Source organism: Mus caroli, unplaced genomic scaffold, assembly GCF_978045245.1.
Source record: "Mus caroli unplaced genomic scaffold, Mus_caroli_1 scaffold_6, whole genome shotgun sequence".
Taxonomy (NCBI): domain Eukaryota; kingdom Metazoa; phylum Chordata; class Mammalia; order Rodentia; family Muridae; genus Mus; species Mus caroli.
The window spans coordinates 34782870-34801766 of NW_028227261.1; the positions used below are offsets into that span (position 1 = coordinate 34782870).

General features: G+C 49.7%; 1 protein-coding gene across 2 annotated transcripts; it reads left to right on the forward strand.

Moving 5' to 3' along the window:
• The first annotated feature begins 2457 nt into the window (after positions 1 to 2457).
• Mfsd2a (MFSD2 lysolipid transporter A, lysophospholipid) lies at positions 2458 to 18678 on the forward strand. 2 transcript variants are annotated; one of them, XM_021160044.2, is made up of 14 exons: positions 2458 to 2709; positions 4263 to 4394; positions 6778 to 6902; positions 11497 to 11635; positions 11757 to 11835; positions 12303 to 12460; positions 12900 to 12990; positions 13116 to 13237; positions 13416 to 13499; positions 14103 to 14186; positions 14298 to 14410; positions 14733 to 14876; positions 14969 to 15145; positions 16409 to 18678. In XM_021160044.2, exons 1-14 carry the CDS (start codon positions 2617 to 2619, stop codon positions 16470 to 16472), a joined length of 1605 nt encoding a protein of 534 aa, XP_021015703.1. In that variant the 5' UTR covers positions 2458 to 2616; the 3' UTR covers positions 16473 to 18678. The 2 variants fall into 2 exon arrangements, with proteins under 2 accessions (XP_021015703.1, XP_029332433.1); XM_029476573.2 differs by having other exon boundaries at positions 4266 to 4394.
• The last annotated feature ends 219 nt before the right edge of the window (positions 18679 to 18897 follow it).

An 18897-nucleotide genomic window follows, 5' to 3' on the forward strand; every position in this document is an offset into this window, starting at 1 on the left:
TAGAATGGGGTAAGGAAAACACCCTCTGTCATCAGTGTTAGAATAAGTAAATTAGATGGTACACACAAAGCAAAAGTACCGAGCACCATGCTTGCTCAGGAGACAGTGAGAATTTGGTGACTGGGGACTATTGGGTTTATGATGCTCTGATTTGCTCGTGATGATTTAGTGTCTCTCGTGTTGTGTTACAGAGCTCTGTCCTGACCAATAGGGCTAGAAGTTAGAACAAGCTGGGCCTGAATTCAGAGTGGAAGAAAATCGTGGGTAATAGAGTCAGGATTCAAAACAATGTCTACAGGCGGAAGTAAGCCAGATGTCATTATTCTGCTGAGCGCTTGAGGACACTACACAGAATAGAGGATGGTGAAGAAACCTGACTTGACCCCAAGCTCTGGTGCAAGGAATCTGAATAATTTAGCCAACCACAACCTGATGGGAACTAATCACGGGAGAGAAAGGCTCTGAAACCCAGCAGTCTTAGGCTGCATTAACAATGTGTCGTGTCCAGACTGGGGGAAATAATAGGTCTATTGTACTGGCTTGGTCAGGCCATATCTGGAATCTTGCGTTGCTACACTGACAGACTGGAATCGGGCCAGGAGGGGAACTAGCCCAGCCTCAGCTCCCGAGTCCTTGTGCGAAATGCTTCCTGTATAACTTCTTGTCTTATCCCCCAGACAACGCTATTAGGTAGGTCCCTATTTTGTACACAAGGAGGTTAATAAAGTTGTTCAGGAACAACTATATATCCCGTCCATGGAGGTGCCTGGGGTTTTTCTGAATGGGCTGGCTCCTCTGGTGCTTCAGCTCATACTCACTGTAATTTAGTGGGATATGGGAGTGAAAGAGATAGAGTTTTTATTTTCAAGGAGGGCATAATCTGGCTCGGCTATTCAGATCACTTATGGAATGCTGCCATTCAAAGGAGTGAAGAATTTAGGGCTGGAAGAGACTGTACAGGACTCCATAGCTTCCCTCCTATAGTATGGAAGAGAGAGAGAGAGAGAGAGCGAGCGAGCAGTGTGACACAGTGGGGACAACAGGCCTTCCTACAGTCTTCACTATTTCCCTTGGTTTGTTTCTGGACAGTGATGTGCCAGGGCACACAAGGGTGCTGTGGCCATTGTGGAGGAGTCAGATCTCAATAGCTCTTCCCTGCAATCTGAACTAAGAGGGGGCAAAAAAAAAAAAAAAAAAGGCTTGACATTGAGAAACACAGGTCCTGTATGAGCGGCCTCTGAGAGTCTAAGCAGTAACTTCACTGAGGAGGGAGAGCTGGACTTGACCCAGGCTCCTGGGGATCTGGGAAGGCTGGAGTGCCTTTAGCAGAGGTGGAAGAAAAGGCAGCCAAGACCGTTCTCTGCTGGCATCCATGCCTGGCCTCTGTTTAGATGATGGTGGTCCTCCCTTCTTTCAAGGACCACATTCCTCTGCATTCTCTTTCTCAAAGCTTTTCTTTTCTTCCTTCCTTCCTTCCTTCCTTCCTTCCTTCCTTCCTTCCTTCCTTCCTTTCTTTCTTCCTTCCTTTCTTTCCTTCTTTCCTTTCTTTCTTTCTTTCTTTCTTTCTTTCTTTCTTTCTTTCTTTCTTTCTTTCTTTCTTTCTTTCTTTCTTTCTTTCTTTCTTTCTTTCCTTCCTTCTTTCTTTCTTTCTTTCTTTACACAGAGGGCTGCTGGAGTCTTGTATCTCCCAGGGCTTCCTGTCTGGGAGCACAGACATAGTTCAGCCTTCTGTAATTTATGCTGAGGGGCAGAACAGGAGAGTTATGAGTAAAGACTTAGGAACTGGACAAAACCTTTCTGGCCTGTCTGTGTCGCAACAGCTGCTCTTCTTGTGTCCCCCTTTCCTGGGTTGTAAAATGGGGATAATAATAGTACCACCCTCAGATGGAGTTCATAAGCACCCAGTGAGGTCATGTTAAGCCTGTTAGAAAGCTACCCATAAACGGCTGCTGTGGCCATGGCTCCTTCTTAGAACTTGAGAGTTCCCCTGGCTGGAAGCGGGCAGCCACTGGACTTGGTAATTTTTCTGTCCCATTGAAAAAGGCCCCTACATATCAAAGGGAGGAAGAGGAAATTGTCGATCTTGAGACACGAGGGACATTGATAATGAAAGTTACAGCCTATGGCCTCAGGTTTGGGGGAGGGGAGAAGCCACCTGACTCCGGATTTTAAAAGGAGCTGATGGGGATTCAGAAGTCAAGGGCCACAGGCTCTACTCAGGGAAAACTCACTCTGGGGGACCTCGGACAGGTCACTTTCAGCCTGGGACTTCAGTTTCCTCGGGCGAGTCAGGTGGGTTTCTCAGCCTTGCTTAGGTAGTTAGGAGCACGCGGTGTGGGTTGCCGGCTTTGAGAACGTGGCTGAGCAGCGAGGCTCCGCCAGCCGAGATGGGCAGGCGCGTGCAGGGATTGGCTGGAGGCGCAGGCCCGAACCTTTAAGAGGCGCGGAGGGGACGTGCTAGGGAGTTTTCATCGCCGGCGTTCCTGGTTTGCTAAGTGCTAGCGAACGTAGTAGTGGCTGCGGCTGCGCCTAGGATCGGAGCCACAGGCGAGTGCCGGCCGGCAGAACACAAGAGCATCCCGGCGTCCCGGTCCCACGCGGCGTGGCCCGCGGGTCATGGCCAAAGGAGAAGGCGCCGAGAGCGGTTCCGCGGCGGGGCTGCTCCCCACCAGCATCCTCCAAGCCAGTGAACGGCCGGTCCAGGTGAAGGTGAGGTCCCGAGAGGAGGGCAAGGGGTGGTGGGCCGGCCGGGATGTGGGTACAGGGGCATTGGAGACTAGGTCTGGCCTTGGGACACTTGGGGGTAACAGGGTACGGTGAAGCTTGAAAAATGCAAGGAGTGCTCTGGGACCGGGGAGTGATGGAGAAAGTCTGAAGCCCCTTTGCACACCCCTACAATGGGTTTGCGCCAAGAGCGGTGCCGGCAACTCTACGCGGCGTGGGGCTCTCCCCAGCGCTTTAGGTTCTACTGTGCTGAGCCACACTAGTTTCTCTCCCTAGACCTGAAGAGACCCCAGAATTCTGAGAGTCCCTTTGGTTCTCCATCTCTCACCACCCCCCACTCTCGTGCTTTAACTCTGAGGAGGGCCACTCAAGTTCATTCATAAGAACAAGGGCTTTGCTCTTAAAGGAGCCGCATACCGAAAGCATTTGTGTGACTGAGGGTTCACATGCACAGAGCTCCGCGTGTCTCGACATTCTCTCTCTCTCCGATCCGTTCTAACTCTTTGGATCTATTTAACCACACCATGAAACCATGCGGCCCCAGGAAAGGGATCTCTGACAATATAGCTAATTGGGAGGTGCTTAACTTTTCCTTTTAATTTTATTAACTGTTCTTGGAAGAAACGAGTAAGCAATTATGCTGTTACCATGTATGAGTAATCTCTACTTTCCCTGGGCAACCTCAGCCTCCCCTAGTGCTCCACCCGGAGAAGGCTGAGCCCTGCACCTGGAGCCCTTTTTACCCCTCTCCAAGGTCCCCTAGGAGCTGGAAAGGGTGCGTGTTAGGCAGACGGATGGTAGGACTGCTCAAGGGTTTGCCTGGAGCTGAAGACTCTCTACAGGGGCCCGGGAACTTTGGGACAGATTGAAAGAACAGCTGTGGATGCAGCGGGCTGGGCGCCCCCCACCCCCCTTCTGGTGCTCTCATCCAGGACGCAGGTGGATCCTAGCTGCTGCGGGGCGTCAGGGAGGGAGCCTGGGCTGGGCTCAGGGAACTTTTGGCAGCAAGAGGATTTTCAGGTTGTGGCAGCTAGTGCCAGGTAGGGACAGGTCCATTGCTACAGCATGTTCTTTCTGGGTAACTTGGAAAGGAGCTGAGGGCCTGGGAGAAGATTTTATTTATTTATTTATTTATTTATTTATTTATTTACTTTCTTATTTATTTGAGACAGGTTTCTCTTTGTATTCCTGGCTGACCTGGAGTTAGCTCTATAGACCAGGTTGGCCTCAGACTTTATGGATCTGCCTGGCTCTGCCTCCCAAGTGTTGGGTGGTGCCACTGCACCTGGTCTGGGAGATCTTTAAAGATGGAAGGGGATAGGTTTCCTCAGAGTCTGGGGGTGGAGGGATAAGTCAGTGTTTAAGGGCAACTTCCTCTGGGGTAGGGGAAGTGAGATTTCCCTAGGTGGGAACTGGGCAAGGTAGAACTGTTCCTCTTGGCCGAGTTGGCTGGAGAAATAAATGTCTGTGCCTCTGGCACATTCTAGGTTGGTGGCCAGAATCCTGGGCTGATTTTCATTCTTTCCTTCTCTTCCCAGAAGGAACCAAAAAAGAAGCAGCAACTATCCATTTGCAACAAGCTTTGCTATGCAGTTGGAGGGGCCCCGTACCAGTTGACCGGCTGCGCACTGGGATTCTTCCTGCAGATCTACCTATTGGATGTGGCTAAGGTGAGTAACAGGAGCTCCGCAGGCTCCTTTGGTAGCCAGAGGGAACTGATGGGCTCTTGGTAGGGTCATTCAGTTTTCCCCAGTGGTAAAACAAGACCAGAACACATTCCTTGGCTGCCACTCAGGGTCACAGTGGATGGGAAGTAAGGCTTTAGGAAGTGTGCGGGGGGGGGGGGGGGGCGGTCTACCTGCCCCAGGAACCACAGCTGGCAACTCTTCCTTGCCTGGCAGGAGCAATAGAGAGCCTGGCGGAATAGGGCAGTGGCTGAGGGAGAATGGGACCCGCTAGTGACGCTGTTCTTAGAAGAGACTGGCACACCATGTCCCTGGCTGGAAGACAGTCAGCTGGCTTGGCTCAGGGTTTAGTGGGTGTTGCTGTTGCTAGGTTGATGGAAGAACTGTATCTCACCTTCACCTGAGGAGCAGCAGCTTGCTGCTGATGGGTAGGAGAAACCTGAAGGTTCAGGCAGATGTTAGTGTCCCGGGACTAGGGGGTCTCTGACGGAAAGGGCTAGTTTGGGTGAAGCAGGGCTACTGTGTGTACTTTGAGAAGCCTTGGCTGGCAGCCTGGCATCCAAAGAATTCGCCCTGTCTGGATGAGAGAGTGGGAGACTGGGTAACCATGGCTCCGGGGTGCCCTCACTGGCTCTTTTCTGTGTAGCATCTCTGGGCAAGCGAGGCATATTAGTTTCCATTTGCAGGTGTGGAACACTAAGCCCCAGAAAAGACAGAAGACTCATTCAGTAGCTAGGTTTCCAACAGTTCCCATGGCTGGGTCCCAAGCGGGTTATAAATAAGAGGAACCTGCAGTTGACTATAAAATTGGGTTACAATAAGTGGGGAGAGTACAGAGTGGGGATACAGTGTGGGGAAGGCTGCCAGCTTTCCAGAGCAGGGTTGTGACAACTGGATATGGGGGCACACGCCAGTTATCCCAGCACTTAAAGAGGCCAAGACAGGATTAAGATTCAAAACCAGCCTGAGACTCTGTCTCAAAAACAAAGTTAAAAAGAAATCAAAGTTTTATGGATGATATTGAAGCTAGACCTTAAAGTGTTTGGGAAGTATGAGACGGTTTGAGTATATAGTAATAGGACATTCTCTAAAAATCATCTATAGAGCAGGCATAAAGTCACACATCTGTAATCCCAGCACTTGCAAGTTAGACCAGCTGGGTCTACTTGCCAAGTTCTAGGCCAGTCAGGACTACAGATGAGTCTCCCTCTACACACACACACACACACACACACACACACACACACACGTGTGTGGGGCGTTGTCACTAGAGAGATTGTTCCATGGTTAGGAGCTCACTGCTTTCTTAGAGGACCTGAGTTGTGAGTACCCAGGCCAGGCCACTCACAATCACAACTGCCTATAACTCCAGCTCTAAAGGATCCAATATCTCTAGCTTCCAAGGCTCCTATACTTGTTCAAACAAATCCCAACACACAATCACGTAATTTAAAAGTAACATGAATTCTAAGAAAAAAAAAAGATAAAAGAAAACCTCTCCGCATTCCCCTTTCCATATGCAGGCTAAAGCTTGACCTCATAAAAACACACTGTAACTGATACATCTTTTACAGATAGGGAAACTGAGGCTCACTGAGGGGTACAGGGAACAAACACGAGCTCTCTTACCAGGTGGCCAGGGGCTGGGAACTGTCAGAGGGAAGGAAGGAAGTGACCGTATGCTCAGTGTTTGATGAGATGTTTCTAAGTGCAGCAGAGGGAAGGAAAGATCTAGAGAAGCTTCAAACACAGCCCTACTCCAAAAATGCCATTATCGGAGATACGATGTTGTCGCCACCATCATCACTGCTATGTTGTTGGGGTGTTTTTGTTTTTGTTTTGAGACTGGGCCTTTCTATGTAGTCTCGACTGTCCTGGAATTCACTATGTAGACCAGGCTGGCCTTGAACTCAGAGATCTTGCTTCTACTTCCAGGGTGTTGGATTAAAGGCATGCACCACCACATCAAGCCACTGTTGTCATAATTGTTTATCACAATGTGGGAGAACTAAACCCAACAGCTCATCCATTCTAGACAAGCATGGTACTACTGCAATAAACCCCGGAACCTGCTATTGTCACTATTAAGACAGTGAGTGAAACCAAGTGGTGGCACACACCTTTAATCCCAGCACTCAGGAGGCAGAGGCAGGCGGATTTCTGAGTTCGAGGCCAGCCTGGTTTACAGAGTGACTTCCAGGACAGCCAGGGCTACACAGAGAAACCTTGACTCGGAAAAAGAACTTCATGAAAATGTTTAAGATCCGGGTGGGAGTGGTGTAAGGTCTTGGTGGCTCAGCTGTGCCAGGGAGGGATGCTCCACTAAGGCAATGAATGAAGGACGCCTTTTGCTTCTTCCCCATGGCAGGTGGAACCACTTCCTGCTTCCGTTATCCTTTTTGTGGGCCGAGCGTGGGATGCCTTCACTGACCCTCTGGTGGGCTTCTGCATCAGCAAGTCCTCCTGGACCCGCTTGGGCCGCCTCATGCCCTGGTAAGTAGAGACCCTCCTTCGAAGTGCAGAAAGGCAGATTTCTGGTGTTTCTCCCCCCCCCCCCCCAGTCCTCCTCCATCTCTTGTCACAGGTTGGAGGTTGATGGGAAAGCATGACACAATAGCTCAAAGGTGTCGAAACCTTAACCTGTGGCTTCAGCTGCCCCAGGCACAGGCATTGGGACACCTAGACAGTTCATTTCGGGGCTGGCCAGAGTGCTGAGTTAGTTTCCTCCCCCAGCTCAGGCCTCAAGGCTCCCCAAGGCCCGCTCACTCACCTTGGTGAGACTGGAATCCCTACTTCTGCCATTCTATAGCAGCAGAGGTAGATAGGTCTTCAGAACAATTGAGAGGTTACCTGGGTTTGAATGGCAGCTTCACTACTTACAGCTGTGCAGCCTCAAGCAAGTTATTAAACATCTCTGATCCTTAGGTAAAGCGGAGGTACGGTGAGGACGTTAATATGTAAAACCTTCAGAACAGCTCCTGGCAGGTAGTGATACACAATCTGACATTCGTTCAAGGTAGTTAATGGTAGGATATGGGTAGGGGTGATACTAAGAAATACCAAGAATAGCCTTGTGTACCCATCCCAAAGCACTGAGTGAAGGGACTATTTTTTCCCTTGGTGTTATTCAGCTTAGGCTTGTGGGGCAAGGTTGGGGGAAGGCAGTTGCCATAGATCAGACAGCGATGGAGACATACAAGACAGGCCAAGCGGGGCTCTGGTTCCCTCCAGGACATCCTGCTTCAGGAGGTGGGGGGGTGTACCCCTTTCATCTCCCGCCCATCCAAGCTTAAGTGGGCGCCTTCCTGCCCCAGGGGCGCCCATACCTGGTCTCCGGCCTTCAAAGCTCTTCCAGCAGCCTCTGCACCTCTGCAGTTTCCTTTCCCACGAGGCCCCCCACCCACCCCAGTCCTGCCAGCCCCTGGCAGAAACCCAGCTTGAGGCCTTTGATCCAGGCTTCATGGCCAAAGGGGGTGAAGGAGAGGGTAAGAGAGCCTCCTTTACCTGGGCAAGCTGCTCAGGGAGTCCTGAGAGCCAGCCTGCGAGACTTGGCCCTGTGCCGGCCTCTTGGCAGCTGGTGGAGGGCGGGGCCCCGCTCCCACATCGCCTCATGAGGCCCAGCCAATGGGAGGCCGCTGCCTGACGCGCTGCCGGCACAGGGTTACTCCCAGTCACATCGGGTTCCTGTTCACTGTTCAAGCTGCTTGTCTCTGAGGATGGAGTGTTTGAGGAAGGCTAAGGAGGAGCCCTGTTCTCTGAGGCGACAACGTGGAGGGGTGGAAGGAGGAGGAGGAGGGCCAGCAAGGCCTCCTTGTGGGAGGGAGATCTGAAGACTCTTGCTAGGTCAGTGTGACTGCTATTCCAGGAAAGTTGTTAGGTCCCCTTAGGTTGCTTTCTGGATGGCAAGTGCCTGGGTATGCGTCAGAATACACATGGGATGACTCATAGGCAGAGGGGCCATTGTGTTCATGACATCCCAGGTTGCACTTCTAGGCTTGGAGACCAAAAAGAGGTTGGGTCTGTCAGGGTTGGCTAGTGTTAGCCTTGCTCTCCTCTCCTTTCAGGTGTTAGGAGAGTTCCTACTTCGAGCCCCTCCTACAAACTACAAAGATAGTGACATTCTCTCTCCCGGGAACTCCTAAGGCCAACTGTGAGACCCTGTCAGCAGGGTCACACAGAGAGATTGAGATGCAGGGGGGCCTGAGGTTGGTGGATTACCAGGCACTGTCCACTTGTGGCCCTGGCCTGTAGTAGTTCCCGAAGGCCACTTTTCCAGTTGAGCCCTTCTGCTGTGATCACAGCAAACACTTAATGTCCCGAGTACTGTTCAACATTTTTCTGTCAACTTATTTAAGACTCAAGCCTACTTCAACACACAAAGTGGAAGTCCTTACACTTGCCTGTGAGGTGTGCCATTTTCTCCACACCTTATCTCCTAATTCCATCTCCCTTGCTCACTGTCCTCCGGCCCACGGGCCCTGCTGTTCCATCCTCCTGCCTCAGGACCTTTGTGCCGACTCTCCCCCTGACTGGGGCGATGCTCTCAGAGATCTGCAGGCTTGACTCCCTGACCCCATCGTCCTCTCAGCCAGCTGAGAACTGCGCCCTCAGTCTCCTGTCTACTTACTCTCTTCTTTTCTCCATAGCATGTGTCACCTTTTAATATGCTATATGACTGTTGCAAAGACTGTGACAAAATATCTATTAGCGTAGCATTTGCCTTATTCATATTTGTGGTAGAACTCAAACCCAGGGCCTTGCACATGCCAAGCACGTGTTCTATAGCCTTGATTTTTGTTCGGTTTTGTTCTTTGAAGGCAAGGTTTCATGCAGCCCAGGCTAGCCTCCCCCTCCTGATTCTCCATTTCTTAAGTGCCCAGATTAGAGTCATGCACCTCCAGCGAAACCCTTGTTTGTTTTATTATTTGGTCAGGGTCTCACTATGCAGCCCTGGCTACCCTGCAATTTCTTATGTAGAGCAGTGTGGCCTTAAGCTCACAGAAATCAACCTGTATCTGCCTCTTAAGTAGAGGCAGGGGGATCCCTGAGTTGGAGGCCAGCCTGGGCTATGTAGAAAGATACTGTCTAAAACAAAACAAAACAAAACAAAACAAAACAAAACAAAACACACAAACAAACAAAAACTAAAACAAACCAATAGAGAATCTAGTGTGTAAATGTTTTGCTTGCATGTATATCTGTGCCTGGGGAGGTTAGAAGAGGGCGTTAGATCTTTTGAAACTGGAGTTATGAATAGTTGTGACATGCCATGTGGGTACTGAGAATTGAACCCTAGGTCTTATGCAAGAACAAGTGCTCTTAACTGCTGAACCATCCCTCCAGCCCCTGTGCTCTTCGTTTACAAAACAAAATCAGATCTCAATATGTAGCCCAGGTTGACTTTGAACTCAGGTCTTTTTGCCTTTGTTTCTTGAATGTGGGGTTACAGGGCACACCACCAGGCCCAGCTCATTATAAACTTTTAAGGTGTCCAATAAAGTAGCATTAAGTATAGTCACATCCTTGTGTGACCATCACTATCTTCTATCCCAAACCTTTTTGTTGTTGCTGTTGTTTTGAGACAGAGTGTCTCTGTGTAGCCCTGAAACTTGCTCTGTAGACCAGGCTGGACTTGAACTCAGAGATCTGCCTGGATTGGCCTGCTGAATGCAGGAGATTAAAAGCATGAGCTTCTATTGTCTAGCTCATCCCAATAATTTTTTTTTTTTTATCTTTTCCAACCCAAACTTTGAGTTCATTAAAAGATAATCCCTACTCCTTCTTCCCTGTCAACCACTATTTCTTGGGACTGAGGGTGGGATTCTGGGAGGATAGATTGTGGTGTGTATGTGTAGGTCAGGGGACAACTTGTAGAAGTTGATTCTTTTTCTCTTACCGGTCTGAATTTGAACTCATGTCATCGGGTTTAGGGCTTGACAAATCTTGTGGGTCATGTCTAAAACTGGATTTGGTTACCCCCTGTAAATTAAGCTGTACAATATTTCTCTCCCAGGAACAGTTATATTCCACGTGGTCATTCCTTAAAGTTCTGTGTTGTTGCATGTGTCGAGATTTTTATTTGGGGGGCTGAATAACATGCAATTTTTGTTGCTTACCAACTAGAATGCAAGTTTTACAAGAGCGATGGTGTCTTCTTCACTGTTACATCTGCAACAGTTAGAATAGTTCCTCGCACATAATTGCACCTCATAAATATTTAGGTAAATGTTGAATGTAGGCAGTGCACGCTTTTTTATTTTCATTTTACATGTGAGGAAATGAGTCTCAGAGAAGTTAAATAACTTACCCAAGACTAAGTTTTTACATTTAGTGACAGACTCAGAAAGTGTAACTCAAAGCTTCTTTCTTTTTTGAATATTTGTTTTATGTGTGTATGCACACACATGCATGCCTACATGTGGGCATGCCGCAGCACAGTGTGTGGAGGCCAGAGGACAGCTGGTGGGAGTTGGTTCCCTTCTTCCTTCAGGTGTGTTCCAGGGATAAATCTCAGGTTATCAGCGGCCTCGCCGCAAACGATTTTCCCACTGGGCCATCTTGCTGGCCTGGGGCCTTCCTTTTAACCTTTGCACTCTGCTTCCTATGCAAATGCTGGGAAGTTGATCCGCCCTCCCGGAGGGATCCATATTTCTCATGATGGTTTGGCCAGATATTTGTCCCCTACCTTCCTTAGACTTCTGTGACTGAGCCCGGTCCTCTTCTGTGACCCCTTTCTCCATTATCTGGAGTTGGCCTCTTCTATCCACTCCAGCTTCCTTGTGTATGTGTATAAGAGATGCATGGAAAGTTAAGGATGATGCTGGGACCACCCCCTTCACTGGGATTCTTGTTCCAGGAAAGATATGCTTGAGACTCAGAGTCTGACCTCATGCTCCTTGCTCTATGTTCCCTTCAAGCTCCTTGCTCAAGATTTTGGTCCAGGTCCTTCGGGCATGGGCATCAATCTTTCTCCGAGGCTCTGGGTTGGGAGGGCTCATACTTCTTCCCCTGTTGATGGGCACTTGTGGAACAGATCTGGGCTCTTAGACCTCTCTAGCCTCCACTCAGACCCTTCTCCTTTCCTTAGGATCATCTTCTCCACTCCCCTGGCCATCATTGCTTACTTCCTCATCTGGTATGTGCCTGACTTCCCATCAGGGACGGAAAGTTCGCACGGCTTCCTTTGGTACCTGCTTTTCTATTGCCTCTTTGAGACACTGGTCACGGTGAGTGTGGGCCCCTCCCCTTGGTACCTTGGTGAGGGGCAGGGGCAAGGGTGGGCCCTGGGGGGTCCTTTGCGTGCCTCATCCATCTAACCAGCTGAGAGCTTTTTCTCTTCCACAACAGTGCTTTCACGTTCCCTACTCAGCGCTCACCATGTTCATCAGCACGGAGCAGAGTGAGCGTGACTCGGCCACAGCATACAGTAAGTCCCTCCCCAGCATCCTGGCCACGCCTGCAGGGGACCCTGGACCTTTCTGGTCCTGTTTTCCCAATCCCTCTTATACTCTGTGGGGTCTAGTTCTTGGCTCTATTGAGAGAGAGAGAGAGAGAGAGAGAGAGAGAGAGAGAGAGAGAGAGACTGGGGTGAACCCCTCTTCCTAGAGCCTTGTGTCTGTCAAGCAGTCACTTAACCATTGAGTTATATCCCTAGCTCATGAAAGCACATTACAAAGAACTCACTTCCTTTATCACTCAAGTGAGACCCAGAGAGGTACGGTGACTAACCTGAAGGTCACACAGAGAAAGGCCATGAAAGTAGGCTGAAATGTCATCTGCCCCACCCCCTAGCCCAACTAACCTGGAGCTAAGAGTGCCTTCCAGTCATCTGACCTTCCTCCCTGGGCCTCTGGGCCATGAGGGCCCATCTGAAAAGACCTCTTCCCTGCCTAGGAATGACTGTGGAGGTGCTGGGCACAGTGATAGGCACAGCGATTCAAGGACAAATTGTGGGCCAAGCCAAGGCACCTTGTCTCCAGGACCAGAATGGCTCTGTGGTGGTCTCAGAAGTTGCCAATCGCACCCAGAGTACCGCCTCCCTCAAAGACACGGTGAGGGCCCTGGTAGGGCAGGGGTTTGGGAAGAAAACAAATGGGGTACCTTGTGTTTATTCTACAAGCAGTAATAGTAGCTGGTAAGTTTATCAGTTAGTGGGCATTTGGTAAATGTAAATATAAGGATGTACATATACCCACTTCACAGATAAGCAAAGTGAAACCTGGGAGGCCAAGTCATTTGCCCAGGGTCCCAGTGAGTTGCAGCGATTCTGGAAGACTTGGGCTGTGGGGTCACACACTATGTAGTCTGGCTGTGTAACATTTTGTATACTTGGGCTTGGCCCAGCCTTGGGAAGCAGCAGCAGGTCCAGGATGACCCTCCTGGTTCACAGATGGAGACAGTGAGGCCCCCACGGGAGAAAGGCCTGGCCTGAGATCGTGGCATGGGGCTGCTGGGATGAGATCAGACTGACCCTGTCTCTGTGTGTCATAGCAACATGCTTACCTGCTGGCAGCAGGGATCATTGCCTCCATCTACGTCCTCTGTGCCGTCATTCTGATCCTAGGCGTGCGGGAGCAGAGAGGTGAGAAGAAGCGTTCTGGGAAGGGTTCTGCCCACAGCTCTGGGGAGCAGTTGTCCCTTTCTGCCTGCTCACCAGGCTTTGGAAGGGACTTCTGCTGCCTCCTCATTATCCTCTCTGATCCCTAGAACTCTACGAGTCCCAGCAGGCTGAGTCAATGCCCTTCTTTCAGGGCCTCCGGCTGGTCATGGGTCATGGCCCCTATGTCAAGCTCATTGCTGGCTTCCTTTTTACCTCCCTGGCTTTCATGGTGAGTGAGGGCCTGAGATGTGCATCCCAAGAGTACTTCCTATAGGGGTGGGATGAGAGAAGATTTGCACTGTGGTGAAGCTGAGGGGCGGGCAGGATGGAGTGGGGGGCAAGTAGAGGTCTCTGGGCTCTCCAAGTCACCTGTTTTCTTCATTCCCTTCACCTGTCCCATGCCTCAGCTGGTGGAGGGTAACTTTGCCTTGTTCTGCACCTATACGTTGGACTTCCGAAATGAGTTCCAGAACCTCCTCCTGGCCATCATGGTGAGTACGGGGCGTAAGGTTAGCTGATGATGTATCTCTGGATGGTTCCTTGAGCATCAGAGGATATGTTCAGGGTGCTCCTTAGTCATGAAGGGATAAGGGAGGTTTCCCTGGATCTAACCTATGATTGCTTAGGGAGGGCTAGGATAGAAGAAGATTTGAGGCTGGATGGTTAGAAAGCACAGACCATTAAAAACAAGGATGCCAACAACTGCGATCAGCCTTGCATTCAGAGTTATGAAAAGGTGGGAGGACTACTTACTCTACGCTCCCCTGGGAAGCCATCAGACATGCCTGGCGGCTTCTCAAGGCCAGTGGCTGGCCCAGGAGCATCTCTTGGGGCCTGAAATTGGCAGGAAGCTCTCTGCAATAACAAATAACACCCCCCCACACACACACACTTCACCTTTCTTCTTTTTCTTGTTTTTTGCTTTTTGTTAAGTTTTTAGAGACAGGGTTTCTCTTTATAGCCCTGGCTGTCCTGGAACTCACTTTGTAGACCAGGCTGGCCTTGAGCTCAGAAATCTGCCTGCCTCTGAGTGCTGGGATTAAAGGCATGCGCCACCACGCCCGGCCCCCCTTCACCTTTCTTGTTGCCCACAGCTCTCGGCCACATTCACCATCCCTATCTGGCAGTGGTTCCTAACCCGGTTTGGCAAGAAGACAGCTGTATACATTGGGATCTCTGTGAGTGTGGCTCAAAGGGTAGAGTTGGAGTTGAGTTGGGGTGTATGTGGGGGGGTTGCAGACAGGAGCCTCCTGGGTGACTGACCTATCTTCTTGTACTCTCTGTTCCAGTCTGCAGTTCCCTTTCTCATCTTGGTGGCTCTCATGGAGCGTAATCTAATCGTCACTTACGTGGTGGCCGTAGCAGCTGGCGTCAGTGTAGCAGCTGCCTTCCTACTACCATGGTAGGTTACACAGAGGCTCACCAAGTGCATTCCCCAGCCAACATGCAACGCTTTGGTGGCTTCTCCTCCTGCTTTTCTATGGGCCTGGGATGAGGTGGGTCTGCCTGATACGGTGATAGAGGTTGTGAACTATGAAACACCTAGCCTGCCCTCTCTTTGCCAAGCAGAATGTCTAAGATGGGACCCGTCTTGATAGATGGGGCCTGTAGAGCCTTCCCCTTACAAGCTCCCATGGGACAGTTGCTGCTCATTGACATGGATACCATATGGGCTGGTAGCTAGGCGAGGGTCATTCATGGCTGCTGCCACCCACTCTGCGTAGGTCCATGCTGCCTGACGTTATCGATGACTTCCACCTGAAACACCCTCACTCCCCTGGCACCGAGCCCATATTCTTCTCCTTCTATGTCTTCTTCACCAAGTTTGCCTCTGGAGTCTCACTGGGTGTCTCTACCCTCAGTCTCGAGTGAGTGGCCTGTGAGTCTTGGGCAAGGTGGGGACCAGGGGTAGGGTTCGGGTATCCCATCCTCACCACTCCTTGCCCACTTGGTTCTACAGCTTTGCCAAGTACCAGAGGCAGGGATGCTCCCAGCCAGAACAGGTCAAGTTTACACTGAAGATGCTGGTGACCATGGCTCCTATCATCCTCATCCTGCTGGGCCTGCTGCTCTTCAAGCTCTACCCCATTGATGAGGAGAAGCGGCGACAGAATAAGAAAGCTCTGCAGGCTCTACGGTGAGAGCTCTCTCTCTCTCTCTCTCTCTCTCTCTCTCTCTCTCTCTCTGTGTGTGTGTTCTCTGTGTGTGTGTGTGTGTGTGTGTGTGTGTGTGTGTGTGTGTGTGTGGTCAGTCAGTCTAAACTCTCAACTATTGCTGCTGCTGGACCGAGCTAGATAACTCTTAGCTACATGCTGGGTACCATACTGCCTTTGTCTTTATATGTATTTACTCAACAGGCAACAAAACAGGCTGGTTTTCTTGTTTGTTTGTTTTGTTTTGTTTGATTGGTTTTTGGGTTTTCCAGACTGAGTATCTCTCTGTGTAGTCTTGACTGTCCTGGAACTCTGTAGACCAGGCTGGCCTCAAACTCACAGAAATCTGGCTGCCTCTGCCTCCCAAGTGCTGGGATTAAAGGCGTGAGCCACCACTGCCCTGCCAAAGAAACACTTTCTGGGTACCAGCATTGTGGTAGGAAAAAGCAAGCAAGCAAACAAAAAAATGGCTGGGCATGATGGAACGTACCTTTAATCTCTGCACTCAAAGAGGTAGAGGCAGGTGGGTCTTTGTGAGTTTGAGGCCAGCCTGGTCTACATACACAGTGAGTTCCAGGACAGCCAGGGTTATGTAGAAAGACCCTGTCTCTAAAAGCAAAGCCAAACTCTCTGTCCTGAAGGAGCTTGTGTTTAGAAGTATGATTCCGGATCCCCTTAGTATTCCAACAATCCATCCTACGGCAGCTGAGCTGTTCTGTTGTTTTGGTTTTTTTGAGGCAGGGTCTCATTTAGCTCAGGCTGGTATCAGGCTAGCTGTTTGATACCAACACAATGGACTTGGCTCTGCTTCCTGAGTGTGGGGATGACAGCCACTCACATGGCAAGATTCTTATGATTCCTATCCTACAGATGAAGAAAGCCAAACTTTAGCCAGTGGTATGGCTTAGTTAGAGTCCTACCCTGTGTTCTAGCCACAACCTGTATTCTGATGCCCTGCTGGCATACAGGCCCTCTGGCATGGCCAGAGATGATAGGGCAGGGTAGAATGACTCATGCCACTATGTCAGCCATCCAGAGCCAGTGGCTCTCTGAGGTTTGTGATACCCTTTGTTCAGCGGGAACAGCAACCAACAGTTTCTGGGCAGACAGTGGGAGTGAGTAAACTGTCCTGTGGTTTAGACAAGACTGACAGCTGCCTTGGACTCCAGGGCCAAGATTCCTCAGGCAGGTGGCAGCAGAGGGGGACGAAGATGCTTCTTCTGACCCATCTTCTCTTACTCTTGCAGAGAAGAAGCCAGCAGCTCAGGTTGCTCGGATACAGACTCCACAGAGCTGGCCAGTATTCTCTAGGACTTGCCAGGGTGCCTGAAGCCACCACACAAAGGACCTGGGGCACCAGGTAGCATTAAGCACGGGATCTCTTTGCCCTTGCACTGAGCAGCTGTTCTTCCTATGTCAAGACAGGGACCAAGGAGTGGAGGGTGAGCGGACCAGGACATCTGTGCTCACTGCAAGGCTGACCGCTCTGTCACCTCCTCACTGCCTGCCCACTGGGCCAAGCCTCAGGGCTGCTACTGTGAATATGCCAAGGACTGACTGGGCCTAGCTCGGAACACTAATGTAGAAACGTTTTATACAGAGACTAATTAATAACTTAATGACTATGTATATAGTGATGTGTGTATGTATATGTCTATGAGGTATTAATGTTATTAATTTTCATAAAAACTGGAAACACAAAGCTGCCTGCTTCTATTTGTGTTCTCAGCCATCCATTGAGCACTTTGTGATAAGACCCAGATAGTCAGTGGGCACACAAAGCCACAGGTGCCAGTGAGTGGGACAGTGTTAGCTTTGGCTAACATCTACTCTGTACCAAGTGCCTTTTGCTGGCGTGGCACACATTTCATGATGTTCTTATTGAACCTGTAGAACCCCTGTGTCATGGCAGGACTGGCCCTGTCTTAAAGATAAAAAATGCAAACCCAGGCTAGCAGCTGCCTTTAATTCCAGCCCTTAGAAGGTAGAGGCAGACAGATTTCTAAGTTCACGGCCAGCCTGGTCTACAGAGTGAGCTCCAGGATAGGCAGCCAAGGCTACACATAGAAACCCTATCTCTGAAAACTAAAAAAAGAAAAAAGAAAAGGAAAAGAAAACCCAAGCTAAAGAGGATGTGGCTAAAGTTACATGGCGAAGAATGATGTATGTGAAACGCCATCATCCCCGTGAGATGATAGCTCTTTAACCACTGCTCTCCATGGCCCTGTGAGTGAGAAAGGCTAAGAAAACAGCGAGAGCCACAGTGGTTCTGCCAGTCACTGCATGTATACCTGAGTCTGTGGGGCTGGGTGTGCTGGTTGGGGGTCTGTAGTGTCCCTGGAGCCCCGTCATTCTCTTTCCACAACTGTTGTCATTAATGTTGAAGGCAGAGATGGTTTCTGTCTAGGGGTGGGTGTCAGGTAGTGGCAAGTCCCAGCTCTGGTGGGAGAAAGCCCAGTTAAAGTACTTGTCCCATTACCACAGTGTAAATGTTTCCACTGTGGCCAATTCAAATCACTCTTGCTTATATCATCTTACATGCCCCTGAGAACTTTATAGTTGGCTCTTAGAAGTTCAGAAGGGTCACCCTACCAAACCACTGCATCGCACACACCCAAGTCAGGCTCCAAAACCACAGGGAAGGAAAGCAGGAAGGACCAGGAGTGACTAGTCCAACTATCTAGGTTTGTGTACAGAAAAACAAGAGCCCAAGAGAAGGGCTGAGACTATTTGGGATTACTTTGCCCTTGAATTTGGGCCTGATTGTTATGGATAAACTTCTTTTGGTAATTTTCACCAAGTGTTTCTAACAGGCACTGTTACATGTATTCATAAATACTAACACATTTCGTCCTGAGCTCCCTACAAGGAAGGTACTGTTATTATTCCGGCTCTACAGATAAGGAAACCAAGGCATGGGGAAGTTAAATGACTAGACAAAGGTCATTAGTAAGTGGATGGGTTGATGTAAGTCTAAGCTGTTTGGCTATAGGCCCAGACCCTCTAATCACTACTTTAATGATGAATAGTTAGATCCTACCAGGCCAGTTCCATGGCCTTTATAACTGCCATCTTCAGTCAGAGGTCGCCTGACAAGACAGGAGCCGCAGCCTAGGCTGGCTCCTGCATCTAGAGTACTTAGGGATTTTGATAATGTTTATAGAGGTCCACTCCTGTTTTACGGTCCTTCAGTTCTAAGTGGTAGCCACCAAGACTTGTCTTTATTTTCCATTTTTGTTTTCTTCCTTTGGCAGCCATAGGGATCAAACCCGGAACTTTGTTTAAGCTAAGCAAATGATTTACCACTGAACCACACCCCTAGTCTATCTAAGTCTATGATCTTTAAAATCATAACAATAATAGTTGTTGTTGTTGTTAGTAGTAGCAGTGTTGTTATTATGGCTGTGCATGTAGTTGAATGGTGGAGCGCTTGCCTACCACATATGAAGCACTGTGTTTAATCCCCAGCACCGCAAAAACAAAACCCACAAAAATTAGATTTGCAAGTTTGCTCGTTTTCTATGGTTACAATTATTTCACACCTGGGTCTTCATGCAAATGCTCTCGGGGGTCTCTATGGCCCTACAACCTTCCAGGCTTGAGATCCAGGTACAGCATTTTCTTTAGCCCACCTCTTGATCTCTTGCTTCAGTGCTACCTACAAGTGCTCACCCAGAAAGCGTCTGGGAGGTAGTTCTGGCCCCTCTGCTCCTTAGGCTAGTTCCAGAGCCTTGCC

What these genes read in the sequence shown, in the direction of transcription:
- Mfsd2a (XM_021160044.2), top strand. Translation starts at nt 2,617, where the DNA reads ATGGCCAAAGGAGAAGGCGCCGAGAGCGGTTCCGCGGCGGGGCTGCTC. An exon ending in CCGCCTCCCTCAAAGACACG is followed by an intron (nt 12,461 to 12,899) that starts GTGAGGGCCCTG and finishes TGTGTGTCATAG; the next exon opens with CAACATGCTTACCTGCTGGC. An exon ending in AGGCGTGCGGGAGCAGAGAG is followed by an intron (nt 12,991 to 13,115) that starts GTGAGAAGAAGC and finishes TCTGATCCCTAG; the next exon opens with AACTCTACGAGTCCCAGCAG.